The sequence below is a fragment of the Oncorhynchus masou genome, chromosome 32 (genome assembly GCF_036934945.1).
Source record: "Oncorhynchus masou masou isolate Uvic2021 chromosome 32, UVic_Omas_1.1, whole genome shotgun sequence".
In the NCBI taxonomy this organism is placed as follows: Eukaryota; Metazoa; Chordata; class Actinopteri; order Salmoniformes; family Salmonidae; genus Oncorhynchus; species Oncorhynchus masou.
In genome coordinates this window covers 79481242-79503741 of record NC_088243.1, presented here as the reverse complement: position 1 = coordinate 79503741, position 22500 = coordinate 79481242, and the positions used below count along the sequence as shown (strand labels likewise).

Sequence of the window (22500 nt, the reverse complement as noted above, 5' to 3'; positions counted from 1 at the left end):
AACCACTGGTTGGGTTAGGCATAACTACTAGAGTCAGGGTAAACCACTGGTTGGGTTAGGCATAACTATTAGAGTCAGGGTAAACCACTGGTTGGGTTAGGCATAACTATTAGAGTCAGGGTAAACCACTGGTTGGGTTAGGCATAACTATTAGAGTCAGGGTTAACCACTGGTTGGGTTAGGCATAACTATTAGAGTCAGGGTAAACCACTGGTTGGGTTAGGCATAACTACTAGAGTCAGGGTAAACCACTGGTTGGGTTAGGCATAACTACTAGAGTCAGGGTAAACCACTGGTTGGGTTAGGCATAACTACTAGAGTCAGGGTAAACCACTGGTTGGGTTAGGCATAACTACTAGAGTCAGGGTAAACCACTGGTTGGGTTAGGCATAACTATTAGAGTCAGGGTAAACCACTGGTTGGGTTAGGCATAACTATTAGAGTCAGGGTAAACCACTGGTTGGGTTAGGCATAACTATTAGAGTCAGGGTAAACCACTGGTTGGGTTAGGCATAACTACTAGAGTCAGGGTAAACCACTGGTTGGGTTAGGCATAACTACTAGAGTCAGGGTAAACCACTGGTTGGGTTAGGCATAACTACTAGAGTCAGGGTAAACCACTGGTTGGGTTAGGCATAACTACTAGAGTCAGGGTAAACCACTGGTTGGGTTAGGCATAACTATTAGAGTCAGGGTAAACCACTGGTTGGGTTAGGCATAACTACTAGAGTCAGGGTAAACCACTGGTTGGGTTAGGCATAACTACTAGAGTCAGGGTAAACCACTGGTTGGGTTAGGCATAACTATTAGAGTCAGGGTAAACCACTGGTTGGGTTAGGCATAACTATTAGAGTCAGGGTAAACCACTGGTTGGGTTAGGCATAACTACTAGAGTCAGGGTAAACCACTGGTTGGGTTAGGCATAACTATTAGAGTCAGGGTAAACCACTGGTTGGGTTAGGCATAACTACTAGAGTCAGGGTAAACCACTGGTTGGGTTAGGCATAACTATTAGAGTCAGGGTAAACCACTGGTTGGGTTAGGCATAACTATTAGAGTCAGGGTAAACCACTGGTTGGGTTAGGCATAACTATTAGAGTCAGGGTTAACCACTGGTTGGGTTAGGCATAACTACTAGAGTCAGGGTTAACCACTGGTTGGGTTAGGCATAACTACTAGAGTCAGGGTAAAACACTGGTTGGGTTAGGCATAACTATTAGAGTCAGGGTAAACCACTGGTTGGGTTAGGCATAACTACTAGAGTCAGGGTAAAACACTGGTTGGGTTAGGCATAACTACTAGAGTCAGGGTAAACCACTGGTTGGGTTAGGCATAACTACTAGAGTCAGGGTAAACCACTGGTTGGGTTAGGCATAACTACTAGAGTCAGGGTAAACCACTGGTTGGGTTAGGCATAACTACTAGAGTCAGGGTAAACCACTGGTTGGGTTAGGCATAACTACTAGAGTCAGGGTAAACCACTGGTTGGGTTAGGCATAACTACTAGAGTCAGGGTTAACCACTGGTTGGGTTAGGCATAACTACTAGAGTCAGGGTTAACCACTGGTTGGGTTAGGCATAACTACTAGAGTCAGGGTAAACCACTGGTTGGGTTAGGCATAACTACTAGAGTCAGGGTAAACCACGGGGTAGCTTGGATTGGGGTTAGGATAAAAGGCAAGGAGGATTGGGCAATATTTAAGGGTTAGGCCCACCCAAACGGTAAGGCGTTAGATGAGGTATCAACTTACAGAACAGTCTGGTTCCATCCAGTTAGGGTTAGAGGTAAAGGGTTAAGGTTAGAGGTTACAGATTACAGAATAGGGCACGACTGACCTACTGAGCAGTCTGGTCCCATCCAGTTAGGGTTAGAGGTAAAGGGTTAAGGTTAGAGGTCAGAGGTTACAGATTACAGAATAGGGTACTACTGACCTACTGAGCAGTCTGGTCCCATCCAGTTAGGGTTAGAGGTAAAGGGTTAAGGTTAGAGGTCAGAGGTTACAGATTACAGAATAGGGTACTACTGACCTACTGAGCAGTCTGGTCCCATCCAATTGGGGTCACAGCTACAGAGGCCAGTGTCTGGTATGAATGCACCGTGGCCATGGCATTGGTCTGGGCACAGTGTCCGCTGCAGCTCACAGTGTGGGCCGCCCCAGCCGGGTTTACAGTGGCACTCCCCGTTCACACAGACACCGTTATTAGAACAGGTCGGGTCCAGGCAGTCCACTACAGACAGAGAGGAGGAGAGAGAGAGGGAGAGGGGGAGGGAGGGAAAGAGAAAGGGAGAAAAGAAGGAGAGAGACAGAGAAAGATAATAATGTTTCAAATATTGAGAAATACTAACTTCGTGTTTCCTTCATCTGATTTTTTGCAGCATCTCGTGATACACGTTAGTAATTGTCTTCACACAGCCTTTCACAGGCATTTAATAAGTCAATACTTTTCACTCAGAAGGCTGCGTTTTCTCACATATAACCTTCCCTGCATCTTAGTGTGTGTGTGCTAATGCACTGGGGATAATCTGACATTGGCAGGCTGGCTGACAGGCAGATGTGAGGATGAACAGTGAGTGAAAACCAATTTGACAAATTACTCCCTCCTGGCAAACTATAAGCCCCCACTCCCCTCCTCCTCCTGTCCTACCGTCATTCCCCAAATCCCCCTAACTCCCTCTTTTCGACACCTCCCCCTTCTCTTCCTGCTTCTTTACCTCTCCCTCGCTCCCCAATCCCCCTTTCCCTCTGCTGACTACCCACTCTCTCTCTTTCCCCTCCTCCCCCAGCGCTCCCTCTCTCCACCTGTATCAAACCTCCCTCCCCACTCATTTTCACACGCTGCTGTCTGGGCGCTCCATTCTGTTGGCGAGGCAGAAATGGAGGGTCACACGTATAGATTTATGTGTCATCGCCACTTCAGGTAAATTGTTTGAGTGACTCGGGCGTGATGGATATCACATTTAAGAGAGAGAGAAGGGGAAAAAGGTGGATAAGAAACAGAGGGGGAAGGAGGGGGTAAATGAAGAGTGGAGGAAAATGCTGACCCTGTTCTCTGCCCTCCTCTGTGGCTCTGCTTCTATATGTCACTTCTCTCTCTCTTTCTCTCTTTTCATCTACCTCTTTTCTTCTCTATCATGATCTTATGCTCACATCTTCACTCCCTTTCTTTCTGTCTTTCCAGTCACATGTCCTCTCCCTCACCTCTTCAGATCTCAACCTGTCCTCTCCCTCACCTCTTCAGATCTCAACCTGTCCTCTCCCTCACCTCTTCAGATCTCAACCTGTCCTCTCCCTGACCTCTTCAGATCTCAAACTGTCCTCTACCCCTCGCCTCTTCAGATCTCTCCCCTGCTCTCTCTACTCCCTCCCTCCCTCCCTCCCTCCCTCCCTCCCTCCCTCCCTCCCTCCCTCCCTCCCTCCCTCCCTCCCTCCCTCCCTCCCTCCCTCCCTCCCTCCCTCCCTCCCTCCCTCCCTCCCTCCCTCCCTCCCCCTCCCTCCCTCCCTCCCTCCCTCCCTCCCTCCCTCCCTCCCTCCCTCCCTCCCTCCCTCCCCCTCCCTCCCTCCCTCCCTCCCCCTCCCTCCCTCCCTCCCTCCCTCCCTCCCTCCCCCTCCCTCCCTCCCTCCCTCCCTCCCTCCCTCCCCTCCCTCCCCCTCCCCTCCCTCCCTCCCTCCCTCCCTCCCCCCTCCCTCCCTCCCTCCCTCCCTCCCCCCTCCCTCCCTCCCTCCCTCCCTCCCTCCCTCCCTCCCTCCCTCCCTCCCTCCCTCCCCCTCCCTCCCTCCCTCCCTCCCTCCCTCCCTCCCTCCCTCCCTCCCTCCCTCCCTCCCTCCCTCCCTCCCTCCCTCCCTCCCTCCCTCCCTCCCTCCCCCCTCCCCCTCCCTCCCTCCCTCCCTCCCTCCCTCCCTCCCTCCCTCCCTCCCTCCCTCCCTCCCTCCCTCCCTCCCCCTCCCTCCCTCCCTCCCTCCCTCCCTCCCTCCCCCCCCCCTCCCTCCCTCCCTCCCTCCCTCCCTCCCTCCCCCTCCCTCCCTCCCTCCTTCCCTCCCTCCCTCCCTCCCTCCCTCCCTCCCTCCCTCCCTCCCTCCCTCCCTCCTCCCTCCCTCCCTCCCTCCCTCCCTCCCTCCCCCCTCCCTCCCTCCCTCCCTCCCTCCCTCCCTCCCTCCCTCCCTCCCTCCCTCCCTCCCTCCCTCCCTCCCTCCCTCCCTCCCCTTTATCTCTGTAGATCTCCAGAGTTAATGTGTAGCAGGCTGATCCGTCTTAACAGGATCAATAGAACAGTGATAATCACTTAATCAGACGTGATGTATCTGGCTGCTCCTCCATCCTTCATCTGTTTATAGAGAAACACAACGGGACCACTGGGGAGGAGAGGACGCTGTGACGAGCTGGGACTGGGAGGCTGCTGATAACTGCTGTGTGTGTGATGTGATTGTTGAGTGTAAGGAGCTACACACTATACAGCTTCCATTCCATCACACACACTCCCTGACACACCCCTCATCACACACCCCCACCAACCCACCCGCCCCCAAACACACACTCTCTCCCCTCACCTTTGGCACAGTTGTCTCCCTTGTACCCCAGGGAGCAGACACAGGTCCCGTCAGTGCAGGTCCCATGTCCACTACAGAGAGGGTCAATGCAGTGGGTGGTGGGGACGGCACACTCTGCTCCCTTCCATCCACTGTAGCAGATACAGGATCCCTTATCATACTGACCATTACCACTACACAGCACTGGACAGGCCTCTGGAGAGAGAGAGAGAGAGAGAGAGAGAGAGAGAGAGGGAGAGACGGAGAGAGGGAGAGAGGGAGAGAGAGAGAGAGAGAGAGAGAGAGAGAGAGAGAGAGAGGGAGAGACGGAGAGAGGGAGAGAGGGAGAGAGGGAGAGGGAAAGGAGAGAGAGAGAAATAGGGAAAGGGAGAGAGAGAAAAAGAGAGGGTGTAGAAGAAAATATAGAATGTATAGAAGAAAAGGAAAAAAGTTATAAAGGGGTGGTCAGAGAATAGTATGTCTGAAGGTCATAGCAGAGTAAATAACAGTATGTCTGATGGTCATAGCAGAGTAAATAACAGTATGTCTGATGGTCATAGCAGAGTACATAACTGTCACGCCCTGGTCTTAGTATTTTGTGTTTTCTTTATCTATTTGGTCAGGCCAGGTGTGACATGGGTTGTTGTATGTGGTGTGTTTTGTCTTGTTTTTTTTTTCCACAGGTATTGGGATTGTAGCTTAGTGGGGTGTTCTAGGTTAGTCTATGGCTGTCTAAAGTGGTTCTCAATCAGAGGCAGGTGTTTATCGTTGTCTCTGATTGGGAACCATATTTAGGCAGCCATATTCTTTGAGTGTTTCGTGGGTGATTGTCCTTAAGTCCTTATTTCTGTCGTGTGTTAGTTTGCACCAGTATAGGCTGTTTCGGTTTTCGTGTTACATTTGTTGTTTTCGTATTGATTCGTGTTTTTCCTTGTTTCATTAAAGTATGAATCAAAATAGCCACGCCGCATTTTGGTACGACTCTCCTTCCCATATAGAAAACTGTTACAATAACAGTATGTCTGATGGTCACAGCAGAGTAAATAACAGTATGTATGATGGTCATAGCAGACTAAATACCAGTATGGTCTCAGGGTCATAGCAGAGGAAATAACAGTATGTATGACGGTCATAGCAGAGTAAATAACAGTATGGTCTCATGGTCATAGCAGAGTAAATAACAGTGTGTATGACGGTCAGAGCAGAGTAAATACCAGTATGGTCTCAGGGTCATAGCAGAGGAAATAACAGTATGTATGACGGTCATAGCAGAGTAAATAACAGTATGGTCTCATAGTCATAGCAGAGGAAATAACAGTATGTATGACGGTCATAGCAGAGTAAATATCAGTATGGTCTCAGGGTCATAGCAGAATAAATAACAGTATGTATGACGTCATAGCAAAGTACATAACAGTATGTCAGAGGGTCATGAGGGTGTGTGTGTATGTGTGAGCGGTAGAGAGAGAGATAGAGAGAGATAGCAACAGTGACATGTAGAGTAATTACACAGAGAGGTAACTAAACTATTAATCAGTGAACAGTCTTCTTCCCCAGGTGAACTAAGAGACATGTTGGCTTTAAACTGCCATGTATCACAGTTCTGTCTCTACACAGCCCCAAGCTGCACACTACCCTGAGTGTGTGAGTCTGCATGCCTACCTTTGGAGCAGTCCATGCCATGGAACCCAGGGAAGCAGTGACACACACCAGACACACACTCTCCGTTGCCATGACAATTACGGGGACACTCCTGTACCGAGTCTGTAAAGGGAGAAGAGAGAGAGAGAAATAAAGAAAGAAGGAGATAGATTGGATAAGAGGGAAATAAAGAGAGATTGAGAGAAGTGTCAAACACCAGCCTGTAGTCATTTAGTTCAACAACACAACAACATTCATATTGTTTATATTTCATATTCTTACAGCAAACTCATAAACCATCAGCATGTATGTTTCTTCCACTGCTCCTCTTACAGCTAGTACAATCCATCCATCCGTCTATCTAAATCATGTTTCTCTCTGGGGTCATCAATACTTTATTCAGGTGTTCCTCTCCACATTCTACCTTTGTGTGTGTGTGTATTTTCAGCACTCTACCCATGTCTAAGTGGTTTGTGTGAGGAGAACAGGTTTGGACAAGAACAGGAGGTTTTGAGGTTTTCACTCTCTCCACTTCCCTCTCACTCTCCACCCCATTTACTCGCTCCACTCTCTCCACCCCTCTCTCTCTCCACCCAATGTACTCTCTCCACTCTCTCCACCCCATTTACTCTCTCCATTCTCTCCATCCCATTTACTCTCTCCATTCTCTCCACCCCATTTACTCTCTCCATTCTCTCCATCCCATTTACTCTCCCCCCCGTTTACTGTCTCCACTCTCTCCACTTCCTTTTCTCTCTCCACCCCATTTACTCTCTCCACTCTCTCCATCCCTCTCTCTTCACCCCATTTACTCTCTCCACTCTCTCATTTCCTCTCTCTCTCCACCCCATTTACTCTCTCCACTCTCTCCATCCCTCTCTCTTCACCCCATTTACTCTCTCCACTCTCTCCACTTCCCTCTCTCCCTCGACATCTCGCCCCTTCCCTCTCTCAGCACGATGCCTTACTTAACTCAAACATACTCTGCCCTACCTCCATCCCTCACTCTCTCCACAGGAGTTGGCAGGCTAGCCGTGAGAGTAGGATTGGGTGGAGTTTAACTGCTGCTTTTGAAGTGAAAGTTAAATATACTCTCTCTCCTCTCCCTCTCTCCCTTCTAACACATTACAGCAGTGTTGAAGGAGACTTTTCTCTCTCTCTCTCGCTCCCCCTCACGTTTTCTCTCTATTTCCCTCTCCATCCCCCTCTCCCTCTTCCTCCCCTCCCCATCTCTCTCTCTCCCCCCTCATGTTTTCTCTGTTTCCCTCTCCCTCCCCACCCCCCCTCTCTCTTCTCTCTCTTGCTCTCCCTCCCTCTCCCTCTCTCTCTTGCCCTCTCTCTCCCTCCCTCTCTTTCTCTCTCTCTCTTGCTCTCTCTCCCCCTCCCCCTCCCTCTATCGCTCTCTCTCTCCTCTCTCTTGCTCTCTCTCCCCCTTCCTCTCCCTCTCTCTCTCTCGCTCTCTCTCCCCCTCCCTCTCTCTTACCCATTATAGCAGTGTTAAAGGAGACAGTCTCTCTTTCTCGTCCGTCATTGTAGAAGGCTAGATGCCATGCTCCCGGGTCCAGGTACTGAACAAACACTGCTTCGTTTAGAACCACAGTCTGGATGCTGCGGCGTTCTCGAGGAGACTCCACAACACTCCACTTCTCTTTACCGTCCAAGCGCTCCATGTAGTCATACTGCAGGAGGAGGGACAATAACACTTTCAGGAAGCTCAGACCAGGACGTCAATTCAATTCCTTAAGTGTGTGTATACTGTAAGTGTGTGTATACTGTAAGTGTGTGTATACTGTAAGTGTGTGTATACTGTAAGTGTGTGTATACTGTAAGTGTGTGTGCAGTCCAGTTTTGTGTAACTGTGTACGTGGTGCATACAGTATGTGTGTGTTGTGTGTGTAATGGTGTGTGTGTTGGTGCGTGTGTGTATTGGTGTGTGTCAATTCAGGAAGTAAACAGAAATTCTAATTCAATAACTCAAAAAACGTAATCTATTTACAACGACTTCTTAATAAACAACTAGAAGATATTTATTACTGTTTTTCCATTTTTTAATTTTATATTCAATTTTAAATTGAAATCACTTCCTGAATTGACTGCCTTCAATTTGAATTGAACCCAACCCAGGTGTGTGTTATAACAGTCTACCTGTGCGTGTGAGGGGGGCAGGCCCTTGCGGATGTAGACCCCGAACAGAGCATCTTTCCCCAGGGAGATGTTGAACTTGAGGAACTGTGGCTGGGCCAGGTGAAGCAGAGACCTCCAGAACATCCCAGGAGGAATCTCCTGACTCACCCTCCTCCCCACCTCCACATCCCCACTGTCTATACTGCTGTTAGGACCTGGCCAAGGAGCTAGAGGAGAGGAGAGGAGAGCGCGAGAAAAGAGAGAGTTCAAGAGAGGAGAGGAGGATCATCACAATGTCAGTAAGCAGTAATCACATAGCAAAATCATTAAAACATTGAAAGTTTGCATTCTGGGAAAATGAGTTCTGAACTATGTATGTCTGCCCAATAGAACTACAGTACAATGCTAGAAGAAGAATAGTCTTGTTGTAGTTGTGCCGGAGCCGGCAGGTGTGTTGTGGGTGCTATAGTGTCGTAGTTCTCACCTTTGCCTCCAGAGGGCAGTGTGGCCACATCACTGTTGACTGCTAGACCTGCAGTACTCAGACCGTTGTTCAACACAGGGCCTTCAGAGGGCTGCAGTTGCCACGTCAGATCCAACAGGTTAATGGCTAGACAGAGGGGATGAGAGGGGGATGAGAGGGGGGAGCAGTATGTGTTATTTAAGTTTCAGGCAGATAGAAATTGCACAGATCGTACTGACCTAGAAGAGATTAGAAAATAACTGGCATATTTTTCTTTACCTGTCTCACTTTATTTTCCCTCCCTCCCTCCCTCCCTCCCCTCCCCCCCCTCCCTCCCTCCCCCCCCCCTCCCTCCCTCCCTCCCTCCCTCCCTCCCTCCCTCCCTCCCCCTCCCTCCCTCCCTCCCTCCCTCCCTCCCTCCCTCCCTCCCTCCCTCCCTCCCCCCTCCCTCCCTCCCTCCCCCCCCTCCTCCCCTCCCTCCCTCCCTCCCTCCCTCCCTCCCTCCCTCCCTCCCTCCCTCCCTCCCTCCCTCCCTCCCTCCCTCCCTCCCTCCCCCCCCCTCCCTCCCTCCCTCCCTCCCTCCCTCCCTCCCTCCCTCCCTCCCTCCCTCCCTCCTTCCCTCCCCTCCCTCCCCCTCCCTCCCTCCCTCCCTCCCTCCCTCCCTCCCCCCCCCCTCCCTCCCCCCCCTCCCTCCCTCCCCCCCCGCCTCCCTCCCTCCCTCCCTCCCTCCCTCCCTCCCTCCCTCCCTCCCTCCCCAGACAGGATACCAGTCTGTGTTTGGGAGTCTTGGCACAAGCTCACAGTGAGCAAGTAACAGATGAAAAGAAAACTCTGCCTCTTTCGTTCTCTCGCTCTTCTCCTCCTTTGTGTTCTGTTGTGTTATTGTGCTGGTGGATGAGTTTGTCAGCTCTTTATTTTTTCTATCTCTCTCTGGCTCCCTTGTTCTTTTGAAGTCTCTGCCAAGCAACTTTCTCACAAAGGAAGGAAGAGGAACTGAATTCAATTAATTGAAGTTCAGAGGAAATAAACAGACAAGGAAAGCATTTGAGTGTTACACAGATTTGGGAAGGGCACGGGCTTTGCTGATTCATATTGCTATCTGTTATTGTCCGTTCACCAGAGGAGTGGGAGGGGTTGTGTGTGTGTGTGTGTGTCTGTGTGTGTGTGTGTGTGTGTGGACAGTGCTACAAGGTACTATGTTTTTATGGTAGGAGTATGGTCACGTGCGGTCAAAGGATGTGTTGACCACTATAGGCATTCTCATTATGTGTGTATTGACAACCTGTCCCATCCTGACTGCCTGTCCCATCCTCACTACCTGCCCCATCCTCACACCTTGTCCCATTCATACGACCTGTCCCACCCTGACTACCTGTCCTATTCTCATTACGCGTGTATTGACAACCTGTCCCATTCATACTACCTGTCCCATCCTGACTACCTGTCCCATTCTCACACCTTGTCCCATTCATACTACCTGTCCCACCCTGACTACCTGTCCCATCCTGACAACCTGTCCTATCCTCACTACCTGCCCCATCCTCACTACCTGCCCCATCCTGACTACCTGTCCCATTCTCACTACCTGTCCCATCCTCACTACATGTCCCATTCTCACTACATGTCCCATTCTCACTACATGTCCCATTCTCTCTACCTGTCTCATCCTCACTACAAGTCCCATTCTCACTACATGTCCCATTCTCTCTACCTGTCCCATTCTCTCTACCTGTCCCATTCTCACTACATGTCCCATTCTCTCTACCTGTCCCATTCTCTCTACATGTCCCATTCTCCCTACCTGTCCCATTCTCTCTACCTGACCCATTTTCACTACATGTCCCATTCTCTCTTCCTGTCCCATTCTCACTACATGTCCAATTCTCTCTACCTGACCCATTCTCACTACCTGTTCCATTCTCAATACCTGTCCCATTCTCTCTTCCTGCCCCATTCTCCCTACATGTCCCATTCTCTCTACCTGCCCCATTCTCTCTACATGTCCCATTCTCTCTTCCTGTCCCATTCTCACTACATGTCCAATTCTCTCTACCTGACCCATTCTCACTACCTGTTCCATTCTCAATACCTGTCCCATTCTCTCTTCCTGCCCCATTCTCCCTACATGTCCCATTCTCTCTACCTGCCCCATTCTCCCTACATGTCCCATTCTCTCTACCTGCCCCATTCTCTCTACATGTCCCATTCTCTCTACCTGTCCCATCATCACAGAGTGATCTGTTTATGTATTCCCCACCAGGATGCCTACATTAATCCTGCACATCTCATACCCTTTCAAATCAAATCAGCAATACATCAGGGTTTTTTAAGTAAGAAAATAATTGCTAAATAAACTAAAGAATAAAAAGTAACACAATAAAATAATAATAACAAGGCTGTATGCCATGGGGTCAATGTGCAGGGCTACAGGTTAGTTGAAGTAATTGAGGTAGCATGTATATGTAGATAGGGGGTAAAGTGAAATAGATAATAAACAGCGACTAGCAGCAATGTAAAAAAAGGGGATCAATGTAAATAGTCTGGGTGGCCATTTGATGAACTGTTCAGCAGTATTATGGCTTGGGGGTGGAAGCTGTTGACAAGCCTTTTGGACATAACAAAGGTACTGCTTGCCGTGTGGTAGCAGAGAAATTCTTTGACTTGAGTGGCTGGAGTCTTTGATAATTTAGGGCCTTCCTCTGACACTGCCTGGTATAGAGGTCCTGGATGGCAGGAAGCTTGGCCCCAGTGATGTACTGGGCCATACACACTACCCACACTACCCTCTGTAGTGCCTTGCGGTCAGATGCCGAGCAGTTGCCAAGCCAAGCAGGGATGCAACCAGTCAGGATGCTCTCGATGGTGCAGCTGCATAACTTTTTGAGGATCTGAGGACCCATGCCAAATCTGTTCAGTCTCCTGAGGAGCAATAGGCTTTGTCGTGCTCTCTTCACGACTGTCTTGGTGTGTTTGGACCATGATCGTTGTTTGTAGTGTGGGCACTAAGGAACTTTGATCTGCTCCACTACAACCCCGTCAATTTGAATGGGGGGGTGCTCGGCCCTCCTTTTCCTGTAGTCCACGATCAGCTCCATTGTCTTGCTCACGTTGAGGGAGTGATTGTTGTCTTGGCACCACACTTCCAGGTCTCTGACCTCCTCCCTATAGACTGTATCATCATTGTTGGGGATCAGGCCTACCACTGTTGTGTCATTGGCAAACTTAATGATGGTGTTGGAGTCGTGCGTGGCCACGCAGATGTGGGTGAACAGGGAGTACGGGAGGGGACTAAGCACGCACCCATAAGGGAGCCCCCCCATGTTGAGGATCAGCGTGGCAGATGTGTTGTTGCCTACTCTTACCCCTTAGGGGCGGCCCATCAGCATGTCCAGGATCCTGTTGCAGAGGAAGGTGTTTAGTCCCAGGGTCCTTAGCTTAGTGATGAGCTTTGAAGGCACTATGGTGCTGAATGCTGAGCTGTAGTCAACGAACAGCATTCTCAGGTAGGTGTTCCTTTTGTCCAGGTGGGGAAGGGCAGTGTGGAGTGCAATAGAGATTGCATTATCTGTGGACAGGGACTATGGTGGTCTGTTTGAAACATGTAGGTAATACAGACTCGGTCAGGGAGAGGTTGAACATGTCAGTGAAGACACTTGCCAGTTGGTCAGCGCTCAGAGAATGGGTGCTGGTAATTCATCTGGCCCTGTGGCCTTTGATGTTGATCTGTTTAAAGGTTTTACTCTCCTCGGTTTCACTCTCACACAGCCTTCCAGAATAGCTGGTGCTCTCATGCATGTTTCAGTGGTGCTTGCCTCGAAGCGAGCATAAAAGGCATTTAGCTTGTCTGGTAGGCTCACTGGGCAGCTCGCTGCTGGGTTTCCCTTTGTAATCCGTAATAGTTTGCAAGCCCTGCGGTGCCACATCCGACAAGCGTCAGAACCCGTGTAGTAGGATTCAGTCTTAGTCCTATATTGAAGCTTTGCCACCCCACGTCTTACCGGAGGTTGCTGTTCTTGCTGATGCACCAAAAACCCAGCCAACTGTATATTATCCATGTCTTCGTTCAGCCACAACAGTCATGAGAGACATTGACTCACACACACATTTATGGACACACACACGCACACAAGTTTGTTGTACTACCCTTGTGGAGAACAAACAATTAATTCCCATTCAAAATTATATTTTCCCTAACCCTAACTTTAACCTAACCTTAACCCCTAAAACTAAACCTCCTAACCTTAATTCTAACTCAAACCCTAATCCCAAGATCACACAGTCCCACAAAGAATTTTAAAACAAATCAAACAGTGGAGCACAAACAACACTTTAAATAACACCAGTATTTATCTGTTTTTTACATACTACAATATTGCTAAAACACATCGCTGCTAATATAACACTTGAATTGTCTTTATCTTTTTGAAACCTTTTTGAGTGCAAGGTTTACAGTTCATTTGAAATAGGTTTTTGTTGATATTGTTTTGTGTCTTCTTTTGTTAATTGAACTTGCTTTGGCACTTTAAACATACACCAAATATACAAAGGTATGTGCACACCCCTTCAAATGAGTTGATTCGGCTATTTCAGCCACACCCGTTGCTGACAGGTGTATAAAATTGAGCACACAGCCATGCAATCTCCATAGACAAACATTGGCAGTAGATTGGCCTTACCGAATAGCTCAGTAACTTTCAACGTGGCAATGTCATAGGATGCCACCTATCTCACAAGTCAGTTCATCAAATTTCTGCCCTGCTAGAGCTGCCCCGGTCAACTGTAAGTGCTGTTATTGTGAAATGGAAACATCTAGGAGCAACAATGGCTCAGCTGCGAAGTGGTAGGCCACACAAGCTCACAGAACGGGACCAACAAGTGCTGAAGCGTGTAAAGATCACCTGTCCTCGGGTTGCAACACTCTCTACCGAGTTCCAAACTGCCTCTGGAAGCAACGTCAACACAAGAACTGTTTGTCGGGAGCTTCATTAAATGGGTTTCCATAGCCGAGCAGCCACACACAAGCCTAAGATCACCATATGCAATGCCAAGCATCGGCTGGAGTGGTGTATAGCCTGTGCACAAAGTGAGGTCCATACAGCAATAGTTTGTCGAGATTGGTGTGGAAGAACTTGACTGGCCGACACAGAGTCCTGACCTAAACCCCATCGAACACCTTTGGGATGAATTGGAACGCCGACTGCGAGCCAGGCCTAATCGCCCAGCATCAGTGCCTGACCTCGCTAATGCTTTTGTGGATGAATGGAAGCAATGTCAGCAATGTTCCAACATCTAGTCGAAAGCCTTCCCAGAAGAATGGAGGCTGTTATAGCAGCAAAGGGGGGACTGACTCCAGAAATACCCATGATTTTGGAATGAGATGTTCGACAAGCAGGTGTCCACATACTTTTGGTCATTTAGTGTACGTTTCCCATGCCCTTTGAATTGAATTTAGAGAGAGACAGAGACAGAGAGACAGAGAGAGGGGAGACAGATGTAGCTAATAGAGGGGTAAGTGTAAGGTTTAGGGGTTGTCCCGCAAGGGTGAATCTTACTCCCCCCGTCTCCCCGCTCCTACTCTCCGTCTCCCCGCTCCTACCCTCCGTCTCCCCCGCTCCTACCCTCCGTCCCTCCCTCGGTCCTGGTCAAAGAAAAGCGCTGACACAGCAGGTGCTACGTGGCCTCCACTGTCAGCTCTTTTATTTGTCACCCCACCGCCAAGAGAGAGAGCAAAAGAGTGATAGAGAGAGCAAGAGAAAAGAACAGGCGTTTCTACAGAAAGAACCAATGCCCTCTCTCACTCTCATTCTCTCATTCTTTCTTTCTCTGGTCCCTCTGCTGCCCTTCATCCTCTTCCTTTTCCGTCATACTCTTCCCCCTCCATCATCCTCTTCCCTCTCCTTCATCCTCTTCTCTCTCCTTCATACTCTTCCCTCTCCTTCATCCTCTTCCCTCTCCTTCATCCTTTTCCCTCTCCTTCATCCTCTTCTTTTTCTTCATACTCTTCCCTCTCCATCATCCTCTTCTCTCTCCTTCATCCTTTTCCCTCTCCTTCATCCTTTTCCCTCTCCTTCATCCTCTTCCTTTTTCTTCATACTCTTCCCTCTCCCTCATCCTTTTCCCTCTCCCTCATCCCCTTCCTTTTCCTTCATACTCTTCCCTCTCCTTCATCCTCTTCCCTCTCCTTCATCCTTTTCCCTCTCCTTCATCCACTTCCTTTTCCTTCATACTCTTCCCTCTCCTTCATCCTCTTCCCTCGCCTTCATCCTCTTCTCTCTCCTTCATACTCTTCCCTCTCCTTCATCCTCTTCCCTCTCCTTCATCCTTTCCCCTCTCCTTCATCCTCTTCTTTTTCTTCATACTCTTCCCTCTCCATCATCCTCTTCCCTCTCCTTCATCCTCTTCTCTCTCCTTCATACTCTTCCCTCTCCTTTATCCTCTTCCCTCTCCTTCATCCTTTTCCCTCTCCTTCATCCTCTTCCTTTTCCTTCATCCTCTTCCCACTCCTTCAGCCTCTTCTCTCTCCTTCATACTCTTCCCTCTCCTTCATCATTTTCCCTCTCCTTCATCCTCTTCTTTTTCTTCATACTCTTCCCTCTCCTTCATCCTCTTCACTCTCCTTCATACTCTTCCCTCTCCTTCATCCTCTTCCCTCTCCTTCATCATTTTCCCTCTCCTTCATCCTCTTCTTTTTCTTCATACTCCTCCCTCTCCATCATCCTCTTCCCTCTCCTTCACCCTCTTCTCTCTCCTTCATCCTTTTCCTTTTCCTTCATCCTCTTCCTTTTCCTTCAAACTCTTCCCTCTCCTTCATCCTTTTCCCTCTCCTTCATCCTCTTCATTTTCCTTCATACTCTTCCCTCTCCCTCATCCTTTTCCCTCTCCTTCATCCCCTTCCTTTTCCTTCATACTCTTCCCTCTCATTCATCCTCTTCCCTCTCCTTCATCCTTTTCCCCCTCCTTCAACCTCTTCCTTTTCCTTCATCCTCTTCCCTCTCCTTCATCCTTTTCCCTCTCCTTCATCCTCTTCTTTTTCTTCATACTCTTCCCTCGCCATCATCCTCTTCCCTCTCCTTCATCCTCTTCTCTCTCCTTCATACTCTTCCCTCTCCTTTATCCTCTTCCCTCTCCTTCATCCTTTTCCCTCTCCTTCATCCTCTTCCTTTTCCTTCATACTCTTCCCTCTCCCTCATCCTTTTCCCTATCCTTCATCCCCTTCCTTTTCCTTCATACTCTTCCCTCTCCTTCATCCTCTTCCCTCTCCTTCATCCTTTTCCATCTCCTTCCTCCTCTTCCCTCTCCTTCATCCTTTTCCCTCTCCTTCATCCTCTTCCTTTTCATTCATCCTCTTCACCCTCCTTCACCCTCTTCCCTCTACTTCATACTCTTCCCTGGTCTTCATCCTCTTCCCTCTCCTTCATCCTCCCGCTCATTCATCCTCTTCCCTCTCCTTCATCCTCCCTCACCTTCATCATCTTCCCTTTCCTTCATCCTCTTCCCTCTCCTTCATCCTCTTCCTTCTCTTTCATCCTCTTCCCTTGCCTTCATCATCTTCCCTCTCCTTCATCCTCTTCCCTCTCCTTCATTCTCTTCCCTTGTTTTCATCCTCTTCTCTCATTTTCATCCTCTTCCCTCTCCTTCATCCTCTTCCCTTGCCTTCCTCATCTTCCCTCTCCTTCATCCTCCCACTCCTTCATCCTCTTCCCTCTCCTTCATTCTCTTCCCTTGTCTTCATCCACTTCCCTCTCCTTCATCATCTTCCCTGGTCTTCATCATCTTCCCCTCCTTCATCCTCCCTCTCCTTCATCCTTCCTCCGCTTCATCATCTTCCCTTTCCTTCATCCTCTTCCCTCTCCTTCATCCTCTTCCCTTGTCTTCATCATCTTCCCTTTCCATCATCCTCTTCCCTCTCATTCATCCTCTTCCCTCTCCTTCATACCCTTCATCCTCTTCCCTCTACTTCATCCTCTTCCCTGGTCTTATCATCTTCCCTCTCCTTCATCCTCCTCCCTCTCCTTCACCCTCCATCTCCTTCATCCCCCCTTCTTCATCATCTTCCCTTTCCCTCGTCCTCTTCCCTCTCCTTCATCCTCTTCCCTTCCCTTGCCTTCATCCTCTTCCCTCTCCTCCATCCTCCTTCATCACACACGTAAGCAAGTGAGTGAGTGTGTTTGTCTTTTGTATGTGTGTCTGTGTGTGTGTGTGTGTGTGTGTGTGTATAGGTGTGTTGTGAGTGTGTGAGTGAGTGAGTGAGGTTGAACCTCTGGCCTATAGAAGGTACTCTTGGTCCTTTCCTACACTGCGGTAAAGACAACAGGTTTGTTAAAAATAGGAACACATTTTACACACACACACACACACACACACACACACACACACACACACACACACACACACACACACACACACACACACACACACACACACACACACACACACACACACACACACACACACACACACACACACACACACACATGCTCACACAGACGCACGCACACACAGACGCACGCACACACACGGTGGATCAGAGAGGCAGGCCTAACGAGGCAGAGTGTTTGATTAAAAATAGATCAGTGGGTGCATGAGGGTTTATTTCATCTTAATGTTTAATTCACAGTGGCAAAGTGGTCCATGGCAACACCCTGGTATCAACATGTGTTACCCTACCTGCTATACACCACATCTAAGACAGCTCTGGAACACGTGTGAGCCTCGGACAGGGAAAGAAAAAGGAGAAAGAGGGAAGGAGGGATAGGGAGATGGAAGTAGGGAAAGAGGAAGGGAAGGAGGGAAAGAGAGAGGGAAGGAGGGAAAGAGAGAGGGAAGGAGGGATAGGGAGAGGGAAGGAGGGAAAGAGAGAGGGAAGGAGGGAAAGAGAGAGGGAAGGAGGGAAAGAGAGATGGAAAGGAGGGAAAGGGAGAGGGAAGGAGGGATAGGGAGAGGGAAGGAGGGATAGGGAGAGGGAAGGAGGGAAAGAGAGAGGGAAGGAGGGAAAGAGGAAGGGAAGGAGGGAAAGAGAGAGGGAAGGAGGAAAAGAGAAAGGGAAGGAGGGATAGGGAGAGGGAAGGAGGGAAAGAGAGAGGGAAGGAGGGAAAGAGAGAGGGAAGGAGGGATAGGGAGATGGAAGGAGGGAAAGAGAGAGGGAAGGAGGGAAAAAGAGAGGGAAGGAGGGAAAGAGAGGGGAAGGAGGGATAGGGAGAGGGAAGGAGGGAAAGAGAGAGGGAAGGAGGAAAAGAGAGAGGGAAGGAGGGAAAGAGAGAGGGAAGGAGGGAAAGAGAGATGGAAGGAGGGAAAGAGAGAGGGAGGAGAGAGATGTGTAGAAGGAGAAGAGAGTGCGATGAATTGGATAGGGATAGAGAAAATTAGAGGAGGTGGATGAGAGGGGGAAATGAAAAGGGGAAGGTGAGAAAGAGGAAAGAGAGAAGGGGAGAAGGGAGAGGATGGAGCCTGAGGTAAATGGGTTTTCTATGATTCATTTTCAGAAGGAATGGACAGAATATCTCCCTGGGGAGGTCGAGGGAGAAGACAGAGAAAGACAGGTAAGAAGAGCAAAAGAAGAGAAACACACAGAGGAATCTATCACTTAATAGACCAGCACACTGACTCGGTACCACTACTCCTGTATACAACCCTCGTATACCAGCACACTGACTCGGTACCACTACTCCTGTATACAACCCTCGTATACCAGCACACTGACTCAGTACCACTACTCCTGTATACAACCCTCGTATACCAGCACACTGACTCAGTACCACTACTCCTGTATACAACCCTCGTCTACCAGCACACTGACTCAGTACCACTACTCCTGTATACAACCCTCGTATACCAGCACACTGACTCAGTACCACTACTCCTGTATACAACCCTCGTATACCAGCACACTGACTCGGTACCACTACTCCTGTATACAACCCTCGTATACCAGCACACTGACTCGGTACCACTACTCCTGTATACAACCCTCGTATACCAGCACACTGACTCGGTACCACTACTCCTGTATACAACCCTCGTATACCAGCACACTGACTCAGTACCACTACTCCTGTATACAACTACCTCGTATACCAGCACACTGACTCAGTACCACTACTCCTGTATACAACCCTCGTATACCAGCACACTGACTCAGTACCACTACTCCTGTATACAACCCTCGTATACCAGCACACTGACTCAGTACCACTACTCCTGTATACAACCCTCGTATACCAGCACACTGACTCAGTACCACTACTCCTGTATACAACCCTCGTATACCAGCACACTGACTCAGTACCACTACTCCTGTATACAACCCTCGTATACCAGCACACTGACTCGGTACCACTACTCCTGTATACAACCCTCGTATACCAGCACACTGACTCAGTACCACTACTCCTGTATACAACCCTCGTATACCAGCACACTGACTCAGTACCACTACTCCTGTATACAACCCTCGTATACCAGCACACTGACTCGGTACCACTACTCCTGTATACAACCCTCGTCTACCAGCACACTGACTCAGTACCACTACTCCTGTATACAACCCTCGTCTACCAGCACACTGACTCAGTACCACTACTCCTGTATACAACCCTCGTATACCAGCACACTGACTCAGTACCACTACTCCTGTATACAACCCTCGTATACCAGCACACTGACTCGGTACCACTACTCCTGTATACAACCCTCGTATACCAGCACACTGACTCAGTACCACTACTCCTGTATACAACCCTCGTATACCAGCACACTGACTCAGTACCACTACTCCTGTATACAACCCTCGTATACCAGCACACTGACTCAGTACCACTACTCCTGTATACAACCCTCGTATACCAGCACACTGACTCGGTACCACTACTCCTGTATGGAGCCTCATTATTGTTATTTATTGTGCTATTTTCTTGTTACTATTTTATTTTGATCTATTTATTAATTGTTTTAACTGCATTCTTGAGAAAGGGCTCGTAAGAAAGTATTTCACGGTTTTCCACAATTGTATTTTATTTGAAAGAGAAGAGGAAGTAAAGGAGGGAGAGGAGAGAGAAAGAAGGGAGGGAAGAGAGAGCAGGAGGGCAAAACACTGAGATGAGTCGTCCATTGTTTGGACAGCCAGTCACACAGAGTCATCAAGTCATCTTCATAAGGACAGACAGACCAGAAACTAGGTGTTCATGTGTGTGTACGTGTCTGTGTCATCACCACTCTTCTCTCTGGAAACACTCTTACTCCCCCCCTTACCTCCCTACCTCCTCCACTATGAAAAACCAACTGACATTTACTCCTGAGGTGCTGACCTGTTGCACCCTTGAAAACCACTGTGATTATTATTTGACCATGCTGGTCATCTATGAACGTTTGAATATCTTGGCCATGTTCTGTTATAATCTCCACCCGGCACAGCCAGAAGAGGACTGGCCACCCCTCAGAGCCTGGTTCCTCTCTAGGTTTCTTCCTAGGTTCTGGCCTTTCTAGGGAGTTTTTCCTAGCCACCGTGCTTCTACACCTGCATTGCTTGCTGTTTGGGGTTGTAGGCTGAGTTTCTGTACAGCCCTTTGTGACATCGGCTGATGTAAAAAGGGCTTTATAAAAACATTTGAATTGATTCCTCCCCTTCTCCTCCTCTCCCTGTCGGTCCTCTCTGGTGTCCATGGTGATAGATAGAATAGGATGGCAGATGTTCCAGAGTTCTCAGTGTTCCAATTCCACATAAACAAAGGCTGACTGTTACCTCTGACATTCCAACAGAGCCTTGTTGAAGGTTACCTTGAATTCCACCACTATGGTAAATTAGGTCCACTCCAGTTAGACTGCATGATCTCTGAACAGACACTCACAGCTCTCCCAAACAATGCCCTGGGTCTGACCTGTTGATGTATGTATAGATGTTCAGATGTGTATAGAGTGCGTTATGTAAAGCCTATAGGATGGCTTTATACCCCTCAAATACAAATATGGAGCTTGACGACTACCCTTCTAATCAGAGCCTGATTTAGACCAGTTCTACTGCTGTTGTTATTCTTCTCCATCTAATCAGGGCCTGATTTAGACCTGGGACACCAGGTGTTTGCAATTCATTATCAGGCAGAACAGAAAAGCAGCAGTAATCTGGACCTGGTAGGATAAGATTTGAATATCCCTGATTTAGACCTTTTTCTTGACAATCTGAAAACCAGTTAAACCATCAAACCCTAATAAACAGTTGAAAAGACTGAGAAAAGTCAAATCAAACACAAATAGACACATTTCCACATGACACAACATGGAAAATGATTACTGCAGTCACTGACTATAGTAGACATGCATCTTTTTAGTACTAGTACAATTCTTATACACCGCGGAATAAAATGATGTAATTACCGGCTTCACTGACGCAATCTAATGAGGAAGTGCTGTGTGAACGTACCTTTTCAGGATTCCAGACACAACGGGGAGATGTGGAACACAAACACAGGACCAATGAAACACCAGGCACAACGGGGGAGATGTGGAACACAAACACAGGACCAATGAAACACCAGACACAACGGGGGAGATGTGGAACACAAACACAGGACCAATGAAACACCAGGCACAACGGGGGAGATGTGGAACACAAACACAGGACCAATGAAACACCAGACACAACGGGGGAGATGTGGAACACAAACACAGGACCAATGAAACACCAGGCACAACGGGGGAGATGTGGAACACAAACACAGGACCAATGAAACACCAGGCACAACGGGGGAGATGTGGAACACAAACACAGGACCAATGAAACACCAGGCACAACGGGGGAGATGTGGAACACAAACACAGGACCAATGAAACACCAGGCACAACGGGGGAGATGTGGAACACAAACACAGGACCAATGAAACACCGGGCACAACGGGGGAGATGTGGAACACAAACACAGGACCAATGAAACACCAGGCACAACGGGGGAGATGTGGAACACAAACACAGGACCAATGAAACACCAGGCACAACGGGGAGATGTGGAACACAAACACAGGACCAATGAAACACCAGGCACAACGGGGGAGATGTGGAACACAAACACAGGACCAATGAAACACCAGGCACAACGGGGAGATGTGGAACACAAACACAGGACCAATGAAACACCAGGCACAACGGGGAGATGTGGAACACAAACACAGGACCAATGAAACACCAGGCACAACGGGGGAGATGTGGAACACAAACACAGGACCAATGAAACACCAGGCACAACGGGGGAGATGTGGAACACAAACACAGGACCAATGAAACACCAGACAGAACGGGGGAGATGTGGAACACAAACACAGGACCAATGAAACACCAGACAGAACGGGGAAGAGGTGGAACACAAACACAGGACCAATGAAACACCAGGCACAACGGGGGAGATGTGGAACACAAACACAGGACCAATGAAACACCAGACAGAACGGGGGAGATGTGGAACACAAACACAGGACCAATGAAACACCAGACAGAACGGGGAAGAGGTGGAACACAAACACAGGACCAATGAAACACCAGGCACAACGGGGGAGATGTGGAACACAAACACAGGACCAATGAAACACCAGACACAACGGGGGAGATGTGGAACACAAACACAGGACCAATGAAACACCAGACACAACGGGGGAGATGTGGAACACAAACACAGGACCAATGAAATACCAGACAGAACGGGGGAGATGTGGAACACAAACACAGGACCAATGAAACACCAGACACAACGGGGGAGATGTGGAA

The 22500-nt window shown here is 48.9% G+C and overlaps 1 protein-coding gene across 1 annotated transcript in view; it reads right to left on the bottom strand.

The window, feature by feature from the left end:
• LOC135526647 (teneurin-2-like) overlaps window positions 1–8500 on the bottom strand; it is a 71719-nt gene extending 63219 nt beyond the window's left edge. The window contains exons 1-5 of the mRNA XM_064955163.1: window positions 8313–8500; window positions 7651–7846; window positions 6189–6290; window positions 4548–4742; window positions 2029–2229 (exon numbers count right to left, since the gene is read on the bottom strand). Coding sequence (XP_064811235.1) covers window positions 2029–2229; window positions 4548–4742; window positions 6189–6290; window positions 7651–7846; window positions 8313–8435 — 817 coding nt within the window. The 5' untranslated portion in view covers window positions 8436–8500. The remainder of the gene's footprint in view (window positions 1–2028; window positions 2230–4547; window positions 4743–6188; window positions 6291–7650; window positions 7847–8312) is intronic.
• Window positions 8501–22500: the final 14000 nt, after the last annotated feature.